The sequence below is a fragment of the Felis catus genome, chromosome A1, assembly GCF_018350175.1.
Source record: "Felis catus isolate Fca126 chromosome A1, F.catus_Fca126_mat1.0, whole genome shotgun sequence".
NCBI lineage: Eukaryota > Metazoa > Chordata > Mammalia > Carnivora > Felidae > Felis > Felis catus.
The window spans coordinates 140,724,859-140,749,573 of record NC_058368.1 but is presented as its reverse complement, the minus strand read 5'-3'; the positions used below and the strand labels follow the sequence as shown (position 1 = coordinate 140,749,573).

At 44.3% G+C, this 24,715-nt stretch overlaps 1 protein-coding gene across 1 annotated transcript; it reads right to left on the bottom strand.

The window, feature by feature from the left end:
- Positions 1-5,286: 5,286 nt before the first annotated feature.
- On the bottom strand, positions 5,287-22,722 carry F2R (coagulation factor II thrombin receptor). The gene is given in 3 exon segments (XM_003981083.6): positions 5,287-8,594; positions 8,596-8,689; positions 22,408-22,722. Coding segments are annotated over 3 exon segments (1,284 nt in total). The 5' UTR covers positions 22,496-22,722; the 3' UTR covers positions 5,287-7,492.
- Between the last annotated feature and the right edge of the window lie 1,993 nt (positions 22,723-24,715).

Below are 24,715 nucleotides of genomic sequence, written 5' to 3'. Positions count from 1 at the left end.
ATTGCTTTCCTAAAGCAAGCCCACCAGCTTTCTCTTACTCTTGGTGTTTTTACATTTTCCTTCTTGGCTTTCTTCCTTAGGAAGCTGCTTATAGCTGTCATAGAAAAAAATCCACTGCTAACTAGACAGGAACCAGTACTCTCTTGTATTAAATTGCAGATACTCGGGGCGCCTGGGTGGCTTAGTTGGTTAAATGTCTGACTTCGGCTCAGGTCATGATCTCGTGGTTTGTGGGTTTGAGCCCTGCATCGGGCTCTGTGCTGACAACCCAGAGCCTGGAGCCTGCTTCAAATTTGGTGTCTCCCTCTCTCTGCCCCTCCCATGCTCATGTTCTGTCTCTCTCTGTCTTTCAATAATAAATAAACGTTAAAAAAATTTTAATTGCAGATACTCGATTATTGCTGAGATACAACGTTTTCCCCATACAAGTTATAGTTCTTCTTTTATCCTTCAGTAGTTTTTTCATCACCTTGTAAAAGGGCTTCCAGAATGAAGAAATTATCCCAGGTTTATGGTACATGCTGCAAATGCATGTTACTAGAATTGACCTCCCAAACCTTTGTTTTCTCCCAGTCACAGTGGAGTCATGGATTCCCTCAGGAAGAAGCCTGGACTGACTCATTTGCCTGAGGGTTTCCATAGCCACTCATTCCAGCACCATCAAGACTGAAGCTACGGATGCTTACTAGTACCCCAGCATGTCCCTGAGGTCACCATTTTTCAGCCAGACCCAGAGACAAGAAACACATCTTCTTCGTGGTAACCAGGCGCTGCTGCTATCTGCCCTGCACTATCTTTACAAACGAGGGTCGGAGTCGCCACTCTAAATCCCCAGCCTCTTGTGAAATGGTTTTATGTAAGAGATTAAAGCCTTTTAAGCTATCTTCCCCCTAGGAAAGCACCCAAGAGCAGAGAACAAAATATAGTAAGATAGCGCCCCAAACAAATTTTGATCAAGCACTTATGCTGCTGCTACATTAAAAATTGCCCCAATTTTACCATGATTAAAAAAAAATGTCTCAGAAAATGATTTTAAGAATTTGAGAATTGAAGTTTTTGAGTGCCTGGACCTCCAACATGGTCAAATTTTGCCTCAGGGCCCTGGTACTCAAAGTTCGGTCCAAAGAACCATCATGTCAACATCCATGTTAACATCACTGGGAACTTGTTAAGACACTCAGACCCCACCCCAGACCTACTGCAGTTAAGATCCCCCAGATAATTTGAATGCATGTTAAATTTGAGAAGCACTTTTAAAGAACACTTTTTTTGGAGAGAGAGAACTCATGAAAGAGAGCACATGTGCAAACTGGGGACAGGGGCAGAGAGAGAGGGAGAAAGAGAATCCCAAGCAGGCTCCATGCTCATCAACCGGGGGCTTCGTTCCACGACCCCAGAATCATGACGTGAGTCAAAATCAAGAGTTGGATGCTCAACCGACTGAGCCACCCAGGTGCCCAAGAAGCACTTCTTTTTTTCTTTAGCATAAGCTCTATGTGCAGTGTGGGACTTGAACTCACAACTCCAAAAACTAGAGTCACACACTCTACTGACGAAGCTGGACAGGCTCCCCAAGAAGCACTCTCTTAAAGCAGTGGCATGAACTCTGGCTTACACGTTTGAATATCCTAGGAGCTTGAAAACAATATGGACGCCCAGGCCCCATCCCCAAAGATTCTGATTCATATTGGTCAAGGGTAGGGACTGAACAATGGAATTGTTTAACAGCTCTCCAATGACTCTATGTGCAGCCAGAGACGAGAACTGACCTAAAGTTTCCAAAACTTCCTTCTAACAAGGCAGAGGTGCTAAAACGCTAAGATTTGAGGTCTTCAAAATCCATGCTTCTTGACAAAGCATTCTATGTTATGATTAAATCCAAAACCTGGTTAGCTCCTGGCAATCAGGGATACATTAAATAAATTCTTTTTTGGCATCATGTAGGCCAATTTCAAGAGCAATTATATATCTTGGGATAGGCAGCTAAACAGCAAAAACATGCTGATCAATTGAGGTCTTTTTTCCCCCTAAGTAAGCTCTAAGCCCAACCTGGGGTTTGAACTCAGGCCCTGAAATCAAGAGTCTCATGCTTTACTGACTGAGCCAGGCTGGCATCCCAGGGTCTTGTTCTTAAATGCATCATAGTATTGCCTATCCCACCCTCGCTCATGTTCTCACTTCCCTGCATGGGTCACACAGCAGCATGCTAAAAAGGCCCAATATTGTGGTTATTAAAATAGGCAAAAGAGGCAGACTGGCCCTGCCACCACCTGATGTGTTCAGGCTATAAATGCAGCTTTCAAAGCTAATCTCCACAGTGCTTATGAGTCATTTCCTGAAGTTGTGAGCATATAGCCAGCTGGTTAAAAACATACTGTGTTATCTAAATTCCAAGATGCTTCTGAATCTGACCTCTGGTTTTCTGTGTTTCCAGAAGACCAACAGTCCCCATGACAAGAAGTATGGAGCCTGATGTTCACGTTAGTGATGCTGCCAGGGGTGGTTCATAGCAGCTGGCTGCAAAACAGACCTCACACAAAGCTTACTAACTTCTAAGCCACACTGGACCTGCTGCCTTGAGTCAGTTGCCATTGCTGTAAGGTGCTGACCCCCTCAGCTGTGAGGCTGCCAGAAACTCAATGTGGTGGCTTATAGCTGTGAACCAACTGTTTGCCCTTATAAGTGCTTTCTAATTATGGCTAATTTTTTTTTTGAAGATAGAAAGATTTATCTGTCTTTATATATATATATGTATATAGCATGTGCAGGGGAGGGGCAGAGAGAGGGAGAGACAGAGATCCCAAGCAGGCTCCTCACTGTCAGTGCAGAACACGATGAGGGGCTTGAACTCACGAATCGTGAGATCATGACCTGAACAGAAACCAACAGATGCTCAACGGACTGAGCCACGCAGGCGCCCCTGAATATGACTGATTTCTGTCTTCTTGAAGGCAATAAAGTTGGCAAATCTTGTATAAGAGCAGGGTTCTCAAGCTTCTTCGGTTGAGGATACCTTGATACACTTAAGAATTACTGAGGACCCTAAAGATTTTTCACTTAAGTAGGTTATATCCAGTGGTGTGTTGGAGTCAGCTTGTATCAGAATTCAATACTCAGGAATTTTTGAAGCCAACTGTTAAACCACTGGAAGCTTGAAATTGGCAGCTGAGAAGGGGCATTTACACTATGGAAACAGGCAAATGCTACAAATCTGGGCCTTTTTTCTTTCTCTGGAGATCAACAGCAAACCACTGATTCTACCCACCAACATTTACCATATTAGACATTAAAATGGAGAACATTTGAAAAGATTTCTTTCACTTGGAAATAACAATAAATCTGTGACATATATATATTTTTTAATTTTCTTCCCCAAACGATTATTGATTTTCTGAGGAGAGTTGCACTGTTTTCTGTTTCTGTAAACTTCTTTAATGGCTGGTTTGATGGACAGTCAGATTTTCTTAAACAGTCAGATTTTCTTAACTGTCTCTGCTTTCAGGCTGTTGCAATATCATGTGTCACGCAGCCTCCAGAAAACTCAACTGTATGGTAGTGAGAAAACCAGAGCAGGAAAAGGCAAGTAACATCGTTAGTGTTTTCAGATAGGTTTGACTTCATACATCCCCTAAAAAGGTCTCAAGGACTCAGAATCACTATCTTGAAGCATTTCTTCTCTCTGTGTGCACTGTGGCTTACTTAACCACACCTCGCTCATAAAACACAGGTCGATCCTGTGGTCAGTTACTCTCTACACACATTTGGTCTAGTAATGTTGCCAGAAACAGCCACCCAGTGATGTCACTTCTGCCAGGAAATTACTGTTAATGACTGTTTTCCCGCTTAATTTTTATGACACCTGGGGGAAGATAAGCTTCTAGTGGAGGGTCCAGGTCTCACACACTTAAAGCTTGGTCATAAACACTGCTTAACTTTTTCCACTTGCTCGCAGAGCTCAAGACTTCCTAAAGGATACGCCAACATTTAAAACGATTTCTTACATTCATAAGTATAACCTCAAATTTTCCACATTTATATTCAACAGCCAAATATTCTATTTCCTTAAAAATCCTATTTTTGACTAGGTGGAAAAAACAAACATTTTTCCGTTAAGAAAATTCAGGGGCGCCTGGGTGGCTCAGTCAGCTAAGCATCCGACTCTTGGTTTTGGTTCAGGTCATGTTCTCACGGTTTTGTGAGTTCGAGCTCCACATGGGGCTCTGCACTGACAGTGCAGAGCCTGCTTGGGATTCTCCGTCTCCCTCTCTGCCTCTGTCTCACTCACACTCTGTCTCTCTCGAAATAAACTCAAAAAATTTTTTAAAAAAGAGAATTCAAATGTGTTGTTTTGACTTCAAACATATTTTGAAAAATAACAACAATAGAGTTTAAAGGTCACTTTCTGTTTAGGGTAGGCATCCTATTTCTGGTGGCCATGAGCTGGGCCTACTTCAACATACCCAATTCTGAAACATTTGTGGAGCATGTGGGCCTCAGAAACTTAAGCCTGTATATTAACTTAAAAATTTTGTGTGTTAACAGAATTCTTATTCAGTTGAAAACAATTTTTGTTGACAATGAATGTAGAAATATGTTACTAGAATTTTTCTTGCTGATTTTCACCTCCTAGAGGTAGTATTTTGCTTTTAATTCTCTCTCCTGCCTCCTTGCCCCCCTGCCCCAGGGAGCATTACATGGCAAAGGACTGTCACTCAAGGGCAATCCTTCTTGGGGTTTCGATATACCCTACTGGCTCTGACATTTCATTGCTTTCTGTCTTCATTAGGAAAGAACTGCAGATTCTGTTCGTGATGCCTATAACCCAGGAATCTGAACATATTCTCAATGGTACAACCTTCCATTCTCTTAAGAAGGAATTAAAAAAAAAAAAAAGATACAGAAAGTTCATCATCCAATTCCTTTGTTCTTTCAGATCCATTCTCCATGCTCCAAGAAGCAAACCGTTATGGACTGGGCCACCCAGGTTCCCTTGACCTCTGAGTTTAGGTTAAGACCAGAAGCAAGACGAGGAGGTACCACGACTGAGTCGTCAGAGGGTTGAGGGAAAGGAGGAGTATTCCCTCCTCCACCGCCTTTAGACCTGGGGGTGTAAAGGCATCCTCGAACTGCTAGCCCCTGGGGTGCTTCATCATCCCCTGTGGGTTCCCTTGACCCTGTCCACATCAATGCACATCGCCTCTTCATTAAATACTGTTCAGCTAAGCCCTAAGACTGGCCTTCCTGCCAGGACCCTGGTAGATACAGTCAAAATTTATTCCAAACAAATACCAAGCAAACTTTGATGTTTATTAATATGTTATATACATTTTTTTTAAAAACAGAAAACATAAAAACAATGACATAAGTACACAATGATAACATAGTAATGATAGTCATATAAAGTCAGAGGTATATTAATATTTCAGACTGAATAAACAATCTCCACTGAGTTGAATAAAATATAGTAACTAAGTTAATAAAACCCATGCTAAAAAAATAAAATCGATGTTAGCTTATCCTTACCTTATGCTCTTTCATGTAAATTATTCTATGGCATTTGGAAAGCGTTTGCTCTTTTGAAAAGGTAAACATTTGCCTTGAAACTGTTTTATTTTTTTGTTTAAAAGGCCAACATTGCTCCATAAGGAAAAAATATACATTTCGAAGTAATTTTCAAATTATTTTGTCAAATCCATGAGGATTTCCTGTACTTGATACGAATCATGGGGTTAAAAAATGCTTTTAAAATCATCTCATTAACTCTTAAAAAAAAAGTAAATGGAAAGAAAAGAATAATTTTCCTAGATTTCAAAGTCAGTTTTAATTTCTCCTATTATTTCTCATCAAACTAGCATAAATGATTCTTTAAAAATTTTTTAATTTTGAAAACATTTGTAAATAAATAGTGTTCAACCAGCGTAGAACGGAAGACTTGTTTTTTAAAAATGTAATTCCTGTATTGTGTTATGTTTTCATCTGAAGTTATAACCATTGGAAACAGTAGCCCAAAATGTTCAAAGTTCTTCAACTGACGATCCTTGCTGGTATGAAACTTGCATGGTTACACTGGGCTAAAAAAGCTTCTCTAGATAAGGACATATTTACTTATCATACACATACCACACCCTGTACTGGTCTACTTCGTTCTTTTTTTTTTTTTTTTTAATTTTTTTTTAATGTTTATTTTTGAGACAGAGAGAGACAGAGCATGAACGGGGGAGGGTCAGAGAGAGAGGGAGACACAGAATCTGAAGCAGGCTCCAGGCTCTGAGCTGTCAGCACAGAGCCGGACGTGGGGCTCGAACTCACGGACCGTGAGATCATGACCTGAGCCGAAGTCAGACACTTAACCGACTGAGCCACCCAGGCGCCCTACTTCGTTCTTTTTGAGGGCAGGTCTCAGTCGCAGTCAACTCTGTATGCCCAGCACCCATCATTGTGCCCAGAGCACACAACGTGTGTTCATGTTTGCTCCATGAGTGTTTCCATCTGAGAATGGTCCTTGTGAGATAATTGCTGGAAGTGAATGTGACCTCCTTCTCTATTCTTAAAACGGGCAGAGAAAAGTCTTTTACGTTCATTATCTCCTGGGATAGTACAACCTACTTTGCCAAATTCTAATGAACAAGAGAGTTCACAGCCAGCCCTTGTGGGAACCGCAGGAGGAGAAAGTAACGGTGGTGGCCCTGGTTCTGATCTCTGGGAGGCTCAGCTGGAGGGTTTGTGACCAGTCCATGTCTGAAATGGCCCTGCTTTGTATCTATTGCTTGGAGTCCTCCATCCGGGGCAGGCTGCTTTGAAAGCCAACCTAAGGTCACTCGTGGGACCTATGCTCATTCTTGCTTTACATACAGAGGGCGTGAGACATCTATCTGTTTTCATAATCTACAGAATTCAAACTTTGATACGTTTAAAATGAAAAACAGTAGAACCTTTTCTACACACAGATAGTGCTAAGTCTTATCCCTTAATAACTTAAACATTGCTGTTGAACAATTTCAAAACACATTTATTTGCAAAAGCCGTATGAGTCCAAACCACGGAATCCCTCCCTATTGATGAACATCTTCAGATGTTCATCCACCAACCTAAACTTTGCACATAAAATCAGAAAACTAGGGTTTATTTCCTAGGGGGGAAAAAGACAGGGTTTCAAAGTGCCTATTCTATACTGTGCTCCAAATGATACAAACACGTGTGTGTGTATGTATGCACATACACACATACATAGTAAGTCACATAAATATATAAAAAAATGACATTCAGTTATTACTGTAGCACTGGCAATACTCTTGGAATAACACTGTTTTCTATTCTTGTTATCTTTTCCTATAACTAATAGATATGATTAATGGCTCTCATAAGAAAGAGGCATGCAAATTATAGATGTGTTGCTTTTGATCACAAATACCTTTTTGGCAAGGAATAATAGAATCCTCAGGTTACTCACTTTTTTAATCTTTTCTTTTCAACTAACTGGCAGTCCCTTTTCCTAAGTTAAGAGCTTTTTGTATATGCTATTACTGAGGTTACTAGAGCAAGTATCCACTTTACTTGCCATCAACTGACCACTGCTGTTATAGCTGCTGGGATCAGAACTTTCTTTGCAGCATAGGATACTGTAGAGGTACCTCTGGCACTCAGAGGAAGCATAATAGTAAATCAAGGGATCAATGCAACAGCTTATGCTGCTAACACAGACACACAGGAGGTAGGCAAAGTAGGTGGCTTCTGCCATGGAATCTTGAGAAAGGAATGAGTAATGCACAATCAGGAGGACATTTGTGGGTCCAAAGCAAATGATGAAGATGCAGAAAACAGCAAGCGACAAGAACAAAGCCCGGGACTTCTTGCTCCGGTTGGCAACGGCAGAGGAGCTAAGACATCGAATGATAGACACGTAACAGATTGTGGAAATGATTAGCGGTACAAAGAAGAAGACAGCAGAAAAGGCTGAGAAGTAAAAGGCATAATAGTCTTCGAGCAGGGTTTTATTGAGCACGTCATGGCAGGTGGTTATGTTGAGCCCCGGCATCTGGGTGGTTTGCTCCTTGAGGAGGAGAGGCACCACCCCGGCGATGGCCATAGCCCAAATGGCCAAACAAGTGAAGGAGGCCCTTCCCAGAGTGCGCCAGGACAGGGATTGGATGGGGTACACCACAGCCAAAAACCGGTCAATGCTAATGACTGTCATGAGCATGATGGAGGCGTACATGTTACAGTAAAATGCTGCAGTGACGAAGCGACACATCTCGGACCCAAATTTCCAATCAGTGCCGGAGAAGTAGTAGCTGATCTTGAACGGGAGTACTGACACAAACAGCACGTCTGCTGTGGCCAGATGTAACATGTACACCACAGCAGGCTTCTTGATCTTCATCTTCAGGATGAACACGAGGATGGCCATGACATTCAGAGGAAGGCTTACGACGAACACACCAGTGTAGACGGAGGGGATAAAAAGCGTCAGCCAGGCACTGGTCAGATACCCTGAGGCATCTTTCGAGATGGGCAGAGAGGACGGTATTCGAAGAGGATGGCTTCTGTTGATGGAGCTTAATCTGTCTTCAGGGAACCCACTTCCGTTTTTTCGCCTCGTTGTCTTCCAGTGGGAATGGTTCAAATCTGTCGTTGGTGTTCTTGAAAAAAAATGACCGGATGTCCAAGGTAACATTGGGTGCTTTTAACTCTTAAAAAAAAAAAAAGAAAAAAAGAAAAAAAAGAAAAAAAGAGAACAAATTAAAAAGGCAAACTAGAGAGTACATTTTATTTTTATTTTTTGTGTTCTTACTAGGAGAGTGGTAAAGAGCAAGTAATGCACAATGGGTTACAGATCGTATCAGGGAATTAGCTGACTCAGAATACTGTACAGCATTTTTTGTTGGCACAAGCAAACACTTAAAACTCTGCTCTTCAGAATGACAGAGGGGGGAAAATAAGGACAGAGGGGAATGATATGTTTTTGGAGATATACCCTGAAGGCATCAGGAAAGGATGAGGGCCTGACGTGAAGGAAAACAGCAGCGACTTCTTTTCCACACTACCTGCCGTCTCTATAAACCAATCACTCCCAGGCTCTATGACTTCGTTTTCCTCCACAGGCCTTCGTGTATGTATTTTCTCCATTTAGTTTGCAGACACCCCTTGAAACCCATCCTTCCCAATGGAAACATCTGCAGGAAGGTGAGGGGACTTCCTCAGTTATGGAGCTAGAGCCAAACTCAGAGTAGGACTGAGGACTCCCATTTCCATGGCCATTGTCCATGTGACAGTTTTCCTCTACTATCTTCAGTCTGTTTACACAGTAGATGTCCCAAATGTCTCATCACATTTGGACCCAAACCACAGTCCTTCGGGTCATCTTCTAATATAACCACAAGGTGCACACCACCTAGGTCATCTTCCTTCTCCTTCCTGAGCAGGTCTGTGGAGGAGCAGATATTCTGGGCTGATGGCCTTCCTCAGTTGAGTTCCAGAATGCTACCTGCATCAACGCCGATGCCAGGCTAACCAGGCTCTTCTGAGTGTCAACCAGAAGTCAAAATAAAGGCTCAGTTGCAGACTTCCTCCTTTTACCATCATCTTCTACCAAAAGCACCCAATGAAAGTGTTCATCAAAGAATGGCCACACTGAGCTGCTGGAACTCCACCAGCTGTTCCTTCTGGAGAGCTTCGGCTAAAATTCTGCCATTCAGGAGACATGGACAAAGAGCCTTTGTTGGGCCTTGGGAAGCTGACAACTGGGAAAGAAACCACAGAGGAAGAAGGGCAAAGCCTCCATCACTGAAAGTGGCCTCAACAATGGCTGGACATGCAGGTCCCTGAGAAGTGATGTTAGACTTAAAATCTGGCTACGAATTGATACATACGGTGAACTGTCAAACTTTTGTTCTCATCTTTCAGTGGTGGACCCTTTGCGCAAACAAACGCTTACAGAGAGAGGCATAATGTAACAGAAGAGATAGTGTCCCACCGGACCCAACCATCCCTTAGATAAAAATTACAAACTCTTGACCTTCTACCTCCCTCCAGTCAATGACCTGAAGGCATTTAGGTTCATCAGGTAGTACTGGGGAGAGGAGGAATGAATATTGGAAGAAAGGATGGTGTCCAGTGACTTTCTCGTTTTCTTGACTTTCTTGTTTAGCTTGAGGGAAGGCCAAAATCAGTGGCACAGAAGATAGCTAAAACTGAGATAAAAAACCCAGTTTCCGGCCTGAAGAACCCCAGGACAGAGTTCAGGGCCATTCTAGTCACTGGCAAGTGAGGAGAGAATTCTAGAAAGGAAAAAAGTCAGAGAGGGGAGTCCTAAATTCCAATGCACATTTGCCCTGGCCTGTGGCTGACTCTGGAATCACGTACATGTAAGTGTAAAAAGCAGACCTGCTGAAGACAGAAGAGCTGAAGCGGCGTTTTTGCTCAAGATGGAGAGTTTGCAGTTTGAGTCCAACCAAATTTATTGCCTGCTACAGCAAAAACACCACAATTCTTCAGAGAAATAAAACAAAATCCTGAGTCTGTAGAATGGCAATGTCCAGGATATAATCCAAAATCATCTGACACAAGAAGAATCAGAGAAACGTGACCCGGTCTTAAGAATAACGATCATCAGTGGAAACCAATCCCATGATGATCCAGATGTTGGACTTAGCAGATAAGGATTTTAAAGGATGTGTTGCAATGAACTAAAGGGAACTATTTCATTGAAATGAATGAAAAAATAGGCACTATCAGCAAAGAAATCAACCAACGGAAATTCTAGAACTAGAAAATAAAATACCATCGATTGGCATCTATTTCCAAAACAAGGAGCACAGCTAGAGGAGAACAGGGACTGGAGGTGAAAGGTTGAGGTGAGGCTACCTCAGCAAGGTCCTAAGTGGGCCCCTGAGGGTGAAGGGGTGGCCTGGCGTGAAGGGGAGATGTGTCACCAGGAAGGACAAATGTCTCCAGGGATGAGCTTCTGAGGAAACATGTATGTCTCGATTATTCCTCAAGGGTAAGAAACCATTCCTATGAATATCTGAATCTCTAGCATCCTGCACATGGTAGGTGCTCCTTAAGTTGGCTTTTATTCCCAGATTTGCCTTCTGATATTGGCTCTGTCAGGAATCACTTAACCTTTCCGAACTCAGTCTCAGAATCATAAAAATGGGATTCATATACCTGTCTGGCCTACAAATCTGGAGCCAGGTGCATCCCATGTGAATTAGGACATATGGTAACTTTGTAAACTATAAAAATTAATCAGTGTAAGAAATTAATATCATCCTCCTTTCACTTCAAGGGAAGCTTGCTTTTAGACTCAATTGTTTGCTTACTCTCATTATTTTTAGAGTTTACTTATTTATTTTGAGAGAGAGAGTACATGCACGCATGGGGAGGGGAGGGGCAGAGAGAGAGGGAGAGAGAATCCCAAGCAGGATCTGCACTGCCAGCACAGAACCCAATGTGGGGCTCAATCCCACAAACTGTGAGATCATGACCTATGCCAAAATCATGAGTCGGATGCTTAAGTGAATGAGCCACCCACATGCCCCTACTCTCAATTATTTTAAATTAAAATGGAATCTATGCACCTCTTCCCTACTGTTTAGCAATATTTAATTTTTCAGTGTGATGAGGAACATGAACAGGTTGTAAAGTATATAGCCCCAGCATTCAGAGATGCAAATCAAATTTCAAATTCACAGCCTTTTCCGGAAGTATAACTTTCTTCCCTTTGTGATGCATCTAACTTCATCTGTGTGCATACTGACCCAGTCACAGGGAGGCCTAACACCAGTAAGAATAGCCCCTGTGGGATGTGAGGCTACCTCAGGGTCATAATGAATAAGTCAGAACTGAAGGAAAAGAATGAATGGGTTCTGGTATTTTAATACCACAAAGATAAGTGTCCTTAAAAATGCTGATCCGGGGTGCCTGGGTGGCTCAGTTCGTTAAGCTTCTGATTCTTGGTTTTGGCTCAGGTCATAACCACATAGTTTGTGAATTCAAGCCCCATGTCAGGTTCTGTGCTGCCAGTGCGGAGCCTGTTTGGGATATTCTCTCTCTCTCTCTCTCTCTCTCTCTCAAAATAAATAAACTTAAAAAAAAAAAAGCTGACCCAGAAGAACCTAAAGATAACACAATTTTACTCTGCAGTTTGGAAACTTGGCCTGATTAAGGACTTCTGTCATGCATGGAGGGAAAAAGTACACACACACACAGGCCCACATAGACAGGTACGAATTCAGACATTACCTAGAGGAATGACATAATTTGAAAACTACTGAGCACTTATAACTAAGCCTCTTAGACACTATCTCTTCATCTGAAAATAAAACTGTTGTTGGGTTTTACTCTCTGTTTAGTACTCTGGCATTAAGTATTTGCTTTAAAAAAATTTCTTCCCTGGCTAGGTCTTTTTAGGCAGTATGGTGTTTATAACGGAAACATTATACCCACTGAGACATGACATTTTTACAGGCTGGAGCCCAGGAGGAATGCATAATCCCTTGATTAAATATCATTACCTAAGGCATCACCTTTTCTTGCTACTATAGGTTTGATATTTTGGTTTTTCTGGAATTAAAAAATGTCAGGAAAAAAAATTTTGATTTAAGTATATACCAGCATCAAAGAAAGAACAAAACCAATTCCAAATAAACAGACATATCCAACTAACTCAAGCCCCTTAGGCTGAAATTCAGTTTGAGTATCTCCCTTTTTCTCCCATCCTGGCACAGCTCACAGGTCAAGGAGAAAGCGCCTGTCAGTGTGCCAAACACTCTCTCAATTCATCTGTGGTTTTGTTGTTAAGCTATGGTTCCAAACACACAAAAAGCAGCTCAAGTCCTGAAATCAGTTCTCATACTCCTTGCTAAGTTTCACTCAATTTAGGTTTCTCTTACATGACCCTAGAGTCATTTTGTGGTTCAATACAGCACACTGCTAAATGCTTAAATATGGACTCTCTAACTCTGGAGAAAGCCAGGCCATGCTTCATTTATCTTTGATGAGATCTAGCGTGGAAGCAGAGTGGTGACTAGATGCGGTACCGAGGTCCCTTGGGATCCTGGAATTTACACCATGCCAGCCTCCGCTGAAGCACCAGCCTTGGTTCTGACTCAGAGCTCCGGCCTACAGGGCTTTTGCTTTGTAGGAATTAGCAAAGCAGAAGTCTCAGGACCTTGCCCACATTCCCACACAGAGCAGGACAGCTGCACCCTGCACTTCTCCACAAGTGAATCAACACTACAGACTGAAGAGAAGTAGAGAAGAAGTTGATGGAAAATTAACAGAAACATATTAATTCCATCAAATGACAAACAGCAAAATTACTGGAATACTCCACTGCCTCAAATGCAAATACACACCATTTTCCAATATAAAGAACCAGAGCTCCTGAAAGAAATGGCTAGTTCCAGATGTGGGGTAAGAAATACACTAGCTGAATCTCTATTCTTTAAAGAATATTAGGGTCAAAAAAAAAAAAAAGAATATTAGGGTCAGGTTCGACTCTGGAGTCTGGGCTCTCACTGGCCAAGGTGTGACAATTGACCACCAAAAGAATAATGAATGACAAGAGTGACTTAAAACATTTGAAATATGTCATATATGTTAAGATCCAGGAGTTCATAATGGTCCTCAAAGGAAAATGAAACCTTTTTGGTCACCTCTGGAGGAAATGAGGGGACCCTGTACAAAAAATGGTAAATAAAAGCAAGATTCAAGCATTTACCCTGCCTTTTCTATATAAATTGTATTTTCAGGGAAACAAAACAGTCAATGAGAGAAGGTTCTTTTTTATAAAATAATTCCAGCTCACAAACGCAGAAACAATAACAGATTTAGGAAAGCATCGTTTGGAAGCTCTTGGTGAAAAAAGGGACTCAGTCTAATCAGGAGTGGTCACTAAAGCCACTGGATGAGAGGTGGATAGAAAACTTCATAACAGCCGGAGCAAGCAAACAAATGCCTGAATCGGCTGAGTAATCTTTTTTTTTTTTTTTTTTAAGATTTCATTCTTTTTTCCTCCTACTGAGTAATCTCACGATCACAAAAAGAGAGGCAATCCTGAGATGCATCAGAAGTACACAGTACCACTGCCGATTTAGTCTTACAAAAATCCAAACCCGAATCTGATCAAGCCTGCTGATGTACCTACCATGTGACAGAAAATGCAGGCGACAGATTGGCACGATGAACAACCAACCCTATGTGACGCAGCTGGCCGGATCCAGCGGGCAGGGGAGGCTCCGTGACAAATGACCCAGTTTCTTTGAAAAATAAACAGCCATGAAAAAGGAGGAGAGGGGAAACAGTTACAGAGTAAAAGAGATTTAAGACATACCAACCAAATGCAACGGTTGGCTTTGTTTGATCCTGATTCAAACAAAACAACTGTAAAAAGGCATTTATGAGACAATCAGCAAAATCTGAATGCTGACTGAATAGTGCATGATATCAAAAAATTGATATTCACTTTTTTAGGTGATATAATGGTGTTATGGTTATACATAAAAAAAAAGAGTTCTTATCTCTGAGGATATATGTCAATGCATTTGTGGATGAAATGATGTATGTGTCTGGGATTTGCTTTAATATTGTTCAGTTGGGGAGGAAGAAAAGTGAGGTGTAGGTAAAACAAAATATGGGGAATAATTATACTGTTCACTTTTGGATATGTTTGAAAGTTTTCATAATAAAAGGTAAAAAAAAAAAGGAACAACAAATATTGTATGCATAATTACTTACTCCTAGAAACTAAGGACAAGGGTTTTTGCTTGTTTTCCTTTTATTTTAGTCTTGAAGGGAAAAAAGTTCATGAATGTGTAAATGAACATTGTTTTACATTTAATGAATTCATGCAATACCAACTCCTCAAAGGCTTTTCTGGAATATGGAGGCCATGTTATGAAAAACACTTAACATGTGTTGAACACCTACTCTGTGCTAGGTACTTCATGACTTACCTCATGTAACTCTAACATTTCTACAAGATAAGTATTATAATCCCTGTTGTATGGACAATATACAGAGGCAAGATAGGCTAAGTAACTAATCCAAAGTCACACAGGAAGTGGAGGAGCCAGGATTTGAACCTAGATCTTCCTGGCTCCGAAGCTCATACCCTTTGAACCATATCACATTACCCTGTCTCTTTAAAAGACCTGGCCAGGGTGGTTAAGTGGCTGGCTCTTGATTTCGGCTTGGGTCATGATCTCGCGGTTCATGAGTTCAAGTCCCATATCAGGCTCTTCGCTGACAGTGTGGAGCCTCCTTGGGATTCTCATTCTCTCTCTCTCTGTCTCTCCCTCCATCCCTCCTTCTCTCTCTCTTCCTCCCCCACTTGTACTCTCTCTCTCTCTCTCAAACTTAATAATAAAAAAATAAGACCTGAGATTTATGACCTACTCCTAAAACAGTATAATTACTTTCCTCTAACCTTTTCAGCAAACAAATGAATGTGCCCTTCCTTGTAACTAGAGCAGACGGTACATGACCAGGTGAATATGTAACTTAAGTTGATGATGTTCTTGATCACTGCTTGGGAATTCAGGAGTCCTGCTGACCTTGGCTACACACCAATCACATGCTAACAACCTAGTTCTCACAGACACATCAGTTGTAGTACAGAGATGTTCAAGGACAAAACAGAAAAACCAATCTTTTTTTCTTGAAAAAAATTTTTTTAACATTTATTTACTTTTGAAATAGAGAAAGACAGAGTGTGAACAGAGAAGGGGCAGGGAGAGAGGGAGACACAGAATCGGAAGCAGGCTCCAGGTTCCAAGCGGTCAGCACAGAGCCTGATGCGGGGCTCGAACTCACAAACTGTGAGATCATGACCTGAACCAAAGTTGCATGCCCAACCGACTGAGTCACCCAGGCATTCCAGAAAAACTAATCTTTAAAAGAGTGTTCAAGATAGGGCAGAAGCAAAAGCAGCAATGAACAAAAGTCTCTGCTACGAGAAAAGCAGAATTAAAGGCAAAATAAGGTAGGCACTGACTGCAAGGTTTAGAAAAGGTTACCAGTATCAGGGGCTGCTTTCCCTTCTATCCCACATCCCTGGGGCAGGGACTCAGCTGGAAGCACAGGAGAGCAAACTTAAGACGAAGCTGGGAGAGGAGTTACAGGGGAACGCAAGATAAAAGCAACCAGAAAATTTCAATGTGGGGGCACTCAAGGCTAGAACAGGCACAAAGATGACAGAAGAGAAACGTGTGGGGTCCTAGGCTGGAGCCTCCTGGAGGCCAGGGCTTGACATGGGGGGTTAGGACACTAGCAGGCCTCTCTGGGAACAATTCTGATTCCCTGGTTTTTCCCATTCCTCCGGCCTGTTTAGTCACAAAAGTTAGAAGCCCTGAGTTCCAGGTCCTGGGAACACTGCTCTCTATAAAAACAAGCTAAAATGAAAACTAATTCACTCTAAAAGATGTTAATAATCAGTTCCTCCTGGTACTAAGCTGTCTCCGTCCCCAAACCCGCCCAAGTCCTACTGCAGTCTGTAAACGTGAACTCAGACAACGTGGATTCTAGACTGTGAGAGAAACTATCACGAACAGCACTTCATGGAAAGCAAACTCTTCTCACAAAACAAGTAAGGCTGTCAATTCTGCTAACCATGGGACAATTCACTGGGCCTGCTACACTATGCTTTACATGATGGTGGAGACTTGATAATGGTTATGAAATCAATTTAGAAGGCTTAACAAGCATTTGAAAAAGTAGAATACTGTAGAAAATACTAGACTTCATAGCACATGGTAAAGGTGAGTATAGTTCAGTAGAACTTTCATTTCATGTCTATGTATATACACAACTGCCCATGCATATTTATTGCACACACACACAACTACTGTGTCACAATAAAAAGTATATTTCTTAGTCTTTACTGTTAGCAAAAAAAAGAAAATACTGGAAAACACTATTCTACAATACTCTAATACCTGACTTCTAATTCATCATGGACTTGAAATACAGATTACATAAGGTCCTTTCTTAAAATTAAGTAAATTTGTTTTCAAGTGCAAATTACAGGTTATTCCTGTTATGTCAAAAGGCTGGTTCTTTTGAAAGTAAATAAAGAATGCATAAAGGCCTGTAATGGCCTTGAAGTGACAAAACTTCATCGGATGCCTTGGGGTGGAGGAAATGGAGGTTGTAACTTCAGAGGGTTTCTGCAAATACCATCACAGGATCAGTGTGGGAGAGGGTGTTTGGAGGAATTGGACGCTCATACCCAGAAAAAACAATCTCGGCCCATGGGGAGAGCTATTTGCTCTGACAGTTCTGGGTATAAGCAAGAGAAGACAAAAGGAAGAATGACAGAAACCTCAAAATAGGGAAATAAACAAATTTCTGAATGCTGAAACCAATACCAGCCTCATAGTAAAAAATAAACCAAGGCTGTGGTTCGTCATGACTCTTCCTGAATGATTTCCTAAGTATACACAGCACAGGGGAGCCTGAAAACTAGTGAGAGGAGAGTCCTCCAGAACCCAAAGGCCACATACTGTATGATGCTATTTATACAAAGTGCAGAGAAGAGGGTTGCGTGGCTGGCTCAGTTGGTGGAGCATGTGACTCTTGATCTCAGGGTGGTGAGATCGAGCCCCCAGTAGGGTGCAGAGATTATTTAAAAAATAAAATAAAATCTTTAAAAAAAAGAAAGAAAGAAATGCAGACAAGAGGTAAACTCACAAAGACAAAAAGCAAATCTGTGGTTGCCAGGGGCTGGGGGGAGAAGGGGGTTTAAGGGGCTTGTTTTGGGGTGATGAAAATATTTTGGAACTAGACAGATGTAGTGGCTATACAACATCGTAAATGTACTAAATACCACTAAACTATGTACTTTATTATCTTTTAAAATGTTTATTTATTTTGAGAGAGAGAGAGCGTGCACATGCGAGTGGGGGAGGGGCAGAGAGAAAGGACAGAGAATTCCAAGGAGGCTCCCTACTGTGGTGCAGAGCCCAACTTGGGGGATCATGACCTGAGCCGAAATCAAGAACTGGAGGCTTACCCCACTGGGCCACCCAGGCACCCCTAAACTGTATATTTTAAAGGGGTTAATTTAACACTCTGTAAACTTTACCTCAATTTAAAAATATACAGGAAAGAAAGAAAATGGAGTTCTGAGGGAAAAGAGGAATGTGTGTCTAAACAGAGGAGAGCGGGGAAGATTAGAAACCAAGGGTCTTGGAGATTCCATTGTCTCTGTGGAACTGCACACACTTAAGGCTTAGCTGAGGTCCAGTGTGTGAGGGTGACAAGGACAAAGATGAACTGAGTGAGGGAGGGGGAAGGGGCAGGGAGGGCAGTGGGAGGACGGCTGGCCAGAAGCATTTTGGAAAAGGAGCAAATTCAGAGCTGGTGAGAAAGTGCAAGTTAGGGTTCACAGCACACCAATCCATTTAGACATAAAGGGCTGAGAAATACTGAATTAGAAAGATGGAGAGAGGGGTGCAAAGGCATCCAGCAGAGAGGACATGAGAATATTCCTGAGAAGGGGCCCCCACTCCTCACAAACTTTCCCTCACACAAAGGAAGGGTGGACTAATTTAGGGGGAACCTATTATCTCTATATGTCCTATAAAAATAAACGTCAAAGGCATAGGGGATGAAAAAAGTGAATGAGGGAGGGAGGGAGGGAGGGAGGGAGAGAAGGAAAAAATTAATTTAGGTAGATTTTTAGAGTAGAAGGCGACTCTTGCTTTTCATAAGAAATTTGGCTTTCAATCTTACAGAGGTTTCTGGTCTGCTTAGGGTAGAATCAGTGTCCAGTTTTGTGCCTTTTATTTAGGCTTAAGATCAGTCTCTCAGTAACAGCCAATTAATTAGCATATTCATGAGGAGGGATGCATTTATGGCCTGTCTTATCACGTGTTTGCAAAAGTAAATGGTAGGATACCACAACCTAATCATCAATGTTCCCTAAACACCTCCACGTGCTAGGCCTGGGCTACAGACCAATGGGGTGCAGACTTTGCGCTTTAGGTTTTCTGGAGAACCTAGGAGTTACCCTTCTCTACAGGGGGTCTGGATGGCTTCTTCTCTATGGGGAGGGGGGCGGGGGGAGGGGCCGGATAGAGAAAGCCAGAACTTAGGAAAGACAGGCTTGTGGTCAAATACCAGATCCATTTTTTGCTAGACTTGTGACTTAACCATTTGGGGTCTGCTTACCTACCTGTAAAATGGAGATGACATCTACTGAAAGGACTGTCATGAGGAATAAACAAGAAAGTGTATGTAAAGAACCTAAGCAAGATGTTGCTGTAGTAGGTGCTTGATACAGAGTGGCTGTTTTTAATTAAATGTGAATACGTGGGGTGTAAGGGAGGGCATTTTGGCCAGAGGGAGTGGCAGGGGGAGAGAAGCCAGAGAAAGCAGAGCTCCTTGGAGGAGGAAGTGAAGGGTGGGGCTGGGGGAAATATAGGTAATATAACAGGTTATGTAAAGAGGAGGCTGGATAGAGGCTGGGGACCCATCCTGCAAGGGGAGGGGCACCTCACTCTATGCTAAGGAGTTGGGCTTGACCTTCTGGGCAGTTGGGCAGCATGTAGAATCTTCCACCCAATCCCCTCTACCATGGTCACCATGGTTCTCGAACCCTTTCACCCTCCAGATCCTCACAAAATTTACAAACGTCGCCCCTTGGATGTTGGCCCTCTTTAATGAAGGCAAGTCATGTCACTTACATCTCATGGACAAAGGAAAGTGAACCAGCTAATGAACTCATGAATTTCTCAATAAATGTCGGCTGAATGAATACTAGTTCTAGACTCCCTGGGGATAAATGGAAGTTTATAATCTTAACTGGAGAGATGAGATACCCACATAGTGACAGTGCAGGAAATGCCAACATGAGTGGGGACAAAAAGTCCCAAGAGCTTCAGGAAAGCTCAAACTGGTGGGCAGGGCCAGCCTGGAGGGCTTGCCAATGCCTGGGGTCTCACAGTTCCTCCGATCGCATACAACCGGTTATGACAGATACTCTTTAGAGCTGCCTGTGAACGGTGATAAGAAAAAGCAGACCTATTTTTAGTTGATTTTATTAGTGATTTAAACTCTCTAAAGACAAGGCCCCACTTATTTCCTGCATGCAGGGCCCCTTCCCCCATTTGGAATTTCGGTATACTGTCTCTGAGCCTTAGTTTCAGAATGGTAACGGGATAAACATCTGCCTTGACCAAGTGTTCTGACAGGGTAAAATTAAGATACTTTGAAGTGCATATGCCTCCCAACCCAGGGTCTGACAAGGAATAGGACACTTAGCCTGAGCTCCTTTTCCTCCCTCGGGGTCCCTTCTTTCCCTCCCCAGGTGGTTCCAGAATCCACTGTAGACAAATGAGCCAGTGTGTGTGTTCAGTTATCCGCCCACACCGGCTAGCCCATCTTAGCATGCACCTTCTCAGTTCATAAGGAAGAAAGCAGAGCACAAACAGCAGCCTTAACTTTACTCCTTAACAGAGACCAAGAATCTTCCCCCCGAGGCCACTGCGAGGAAAGGTGACTACAGTGGGTCAGCGCTTGTATAAACTTGTCCCCAACACTACCATCCAAATCACAAACAACAATTTGTATTCTCAGCAACTCGTCCCAAAATAAAATTACAAAGTCACATAATACAGCACATGTAATACCACACACAACGCTCAGTTCTCCATGTTTCCTCAAACACCCCAGGAGATAATGCCAGTTATCCACAGCAGCTTGGCTAGCTCCTGCAAAACTGGGCCTCCTCTGTCTGAAGCTTTTATTTTTCCCAAAAGCACCGTGTCCAAACTCACCCTGAGCAAAGACGCAGAGCAAACACTATTTTTGTCACTTCTTATTCTTTAAAAAAAAATTTTTTTTTAAATGTTTATTCATTTTTTGACAGAGTGAGTGGGCAGGGGCAGAGAGAGAAGGAGACACAGAATCCAAAGCAAGCTCCAGGTTCTGAACTGAAAGCACAGAGCCCAACATGGGGCTCGAACTCACAGACAGTGAGATCATGACCTGAGCCGAAGTCGGATGCTTAACCAACTGAGACACCAGGTGCCCCTTCTTCTTTTTTTTTTTTTTTTTAAGGTTTATTTGTTTATTTTGGGAGAGAGAGAACTCGAGCAGGGGAGGAACAAAGAGAGAAGGAGAGAGAGAATCCCAGGCAGGCTCCATCCTGTTGGTAAGAAGCCCCATCAGAGGCACGATCACACAACTCTAGGATCATGACCTGAGTCTAAACCAAGAGTAGGATGCTCAACCAACTGAACCACCCAGGCACCCCACCACCTTTTTCTTGATGCACCTACACTAGGTTCCAGTGTGAAAACAATGTCAAATACTCAATCTGTCACCCATAAGAAATCCAGCTAGAATCTGTTTGTACATGAAAAAAAATGGGGGGGGGGGAGGGGGCTAAAAGCTTATGAAGTACTATCGCTATGAAGAACCCCCCTCAGCTTCAAACTAGTGTCTTTACCAGTTAAAAACAACTTCTCTGTCCTGCTTTTTGGGGGTGAGGGGAGTTTGGAAAATACATTTATTTGGTCAAGCAGCCAGATACTTAAAAATACACACTAATGGCGAGAATTATATTCTGGTAAGCAACCTCCTCCTTGCAGCATGCCAGAAACAGAAATACTGAACTCCCATAGTGTCCAAGGGAGCCAGGTTCTGGGGAGAGGATCTCTCTTTCCTCAGCTCACTTGGAAGACTGGGTTCTGGGTAACAAAACCTCCCAGCCACCAGCACCATCACTGAGGCCGCTGCCACTGCCATCCTGTGGCTATCCTGTTATCACCATACATTCCGCACCATGAGCACCTCCCCATACACACGGCCCGTGTCAGAAGCTGCTGATATTGATTTTCTACTAAAAGTCCCCAGTACTTAGCTTTTCTCCACACCATTTTCCTCGCCTGTAATATGTGCAAGAGAAACAATTCCAGCAAAACAAAACTTCAGCGGGAGCGCTTCTCCACTTTATGTTGAAAAGGCCAGAACGTAGACTGGTGGAGCAACCCAAGACCCGTTCTTTTTGGGGCGGTCCTGGGAGAAACAGGTCACACAGTGGCAACAAAAGCAACGAGGGGCCAGGGGCCTCAGGCTTCCCCAGGAAAATGTGACCACCTCTTCCTCCTCCCTATCCAACACCACGTCTCCAGAAGGCTGCATCCTCCGAAACCAAGTGCAAAGGAGCATGGCTCATAATCCCCGCCGGGATATGACTGGGGGAGACTCTGGATCTCAGCTCAAATAGCTGCTTGGCTTCTGGAACAACCTGAGACAAAGGGTGCGGCCAAGGGCACCGCCGTCGAGGGGAAAGCGCAGCCTGTACCCATTCGGTCCCCTCTCCCGCCCGCTCCATTCCCGCGGGGTCCCTGGCTGCTGGGCCCACAACGAGCAGGGAGGGAATACCGGGGCAGCTCTCACCGGAATTGCCGCCTCGGGTTCGGGCCGACAGCAGGGGGCCGCACAGACTGAGTCCCGCGGCCACCAGCAGCAGCCGCCGCGGCCCCATTGTCCCGAGGCTCCGCGCGGCTCGGGCAGACGGCCCCGCCTCCGAGCGGCTCGGGTTCCCTACGCTCTCCCTCTCGCCGCGGGGTCCAGCCGCCCGCCGGGGCGCACGCGCGGGCGGGCAGAGCGCTCACTGCCCGGAGATAGAGGGAGGACGCTCCGCGTCGCCCCACTGGCCGGAGTGTCTGGTGGCGTGTGCGGTGGCTCTCCGAGGGCGCAGGCGGAGGCGGAGGCGGGGGGCGGAACCCGGGCGCGCAGGAGCCAAGGCGCACGAGCGGGGAAGGGCGCCCCCCGGCGCCGAGTGTGCGCGTCCAGGCGTTGGCCGCCCGCCACGCGCTCCCCTCCCCCTCCCCTTCTCCGTGAGCCCCTCGGCCGCCGCTCCGCTGTCCCCGGCTTCGGCGACCCGGCCTCTCGCGGTGCGCCGCACCGCGCGCCCCGCCCTGCCCCGGTCCCGGCAGCCGGCCACTGCCCGGCGGGGGAATCTAACCGAGACAGTTTTTCCTCCGGGAGCCTTTGACCCGACAAACTCTCAGTGACTCAGACCGGCGGGGTCCTCGGAACAGGGCCGCGCGGCCTCGGGAGCTTTTGCCTTGGCTTCTCATGACCCTCCTGGGGAGCAAAGGCGTCGGCAGTGAACTTCCGAGCAGCGATGCGCCCCGGGGCGCCGGCCCCCACGGCCCCGGCCGACACCTTCCCGACCCGAGCCAAAGCCCCCCCCTTCAGGCCGAGCGCTGCTGCCCTTTCGGAAACTGGGTCTTTAGCTGAAAGGTTCAAAGTGACTCGTGTTTTTTAACTTAGGGAGAGTGGACTGCAAAGTTTATCCTGCAGTAACAAGGTAGCCCCTAATGAGAAGGAGCCTTTCTGTTTGGGCAGATTTTTTGACATTTTTACAAATTCGTTTCCCTTTATTTGCTGAAGTTAGTCTTTTCCTGCGTGGGGCACTTACGGTTTCGCGGACTGACTTCGAGGGGAACTCGTCAGGCCGAGCCCGAGCGCAGCCTCTCGCCGCTCCCGCCCCGCACGGCTGCAACCTTTTGTCCTCTGACCGCGCTCTCCGCCCCGCCGGGCGCTGGAGCACCTGCGCAGCCTCCCCCGGGGTCGCGGCCGCTGCGCGTTCCCTGCGCCCCCGGCACGGCTCCGGCGCCTGCCTCCCGAGGGCGGCCCGGGTGTTCCGAAGGCATCCCTCGCGCTTTCTGGGAAGATTGTACGGGAGTTTGGCGCAGTTCGCCCAAATTCGAGTCGCAGGGTGGCAGACACCGGGGGACGTCGCGGCTGGGGCTGGGCGGGGAGGAGCACGCGGTTGATTTGGCTGCCCAGGCAGATCTGGTGGGTGTTAAAGACCGCCGCGGGAAACGGCTACCCTCAGCCGGCCTTTTCCGGGCAAGTTCACCTGCAACCCCTTCTCCTCTTCGTTGTGCGGGCGTGTTCTGCACTATGTGGTTGATAAAACTACTTGAGAGTCATTGGTTGGGTTTAAGCTTTCTAAAAAGGGAATTTCGCTTTGAGAGTGTCATTCCCCAGTGAGAGCCCTGACACTTAAACTAGGAGAAAAGAGAGGAGACTGCCTCGTTTCCTATATTCCTCCCATCGTTCTCAGAGGACAGGACCTTGTTGTGTATAGAAGTCGCTCAATAAATGACTGAATAACTCATACATAGTTACTTAAAAAAAATCTTTTCCTATTCAATTCTCCAAGGAAAACATATCCAAGAGTAGATGTGAACCCCTAAAATCATGTATTTCCTCACTCCCTAACTTATACTATTTTTCATACATCCTAAGATGCCATCGATTTTAAGCCTCATTTTAGGGGTGCTTGGGTGGCTCAGTCTGTTAAGCTGACTCTTGATTTCGGCTCAGGTCGTGATCTCACTGTGAGTTGGAGCCTCACATGGGGTTTTACACTGACACTGCCAAGCCTGCTTGGGATTCTCTCTCTCTCCCTCTCTCTCTGCCCCTCCCCTGCTTGGCCTCGCTCTCAAAATAAATAAATAAACATTAAAAAGAAAGACTCATTTTAATTTATGTACTACAAAGCACCCATACAAAAATGCTGCCAGTGTTTAAACTGTGGCATACCTGTTGATTGTAAGAAACATCTCAACTTCAGGACTGTTTAAACATGAAGGAAGACCACTTTAGAATCAGTGAAATAGTGTAAATATAAAAGTAATCAATACAGGTGACAAGAAATTCTAACAGTTTGAGGAAATTAAAGGAAAAG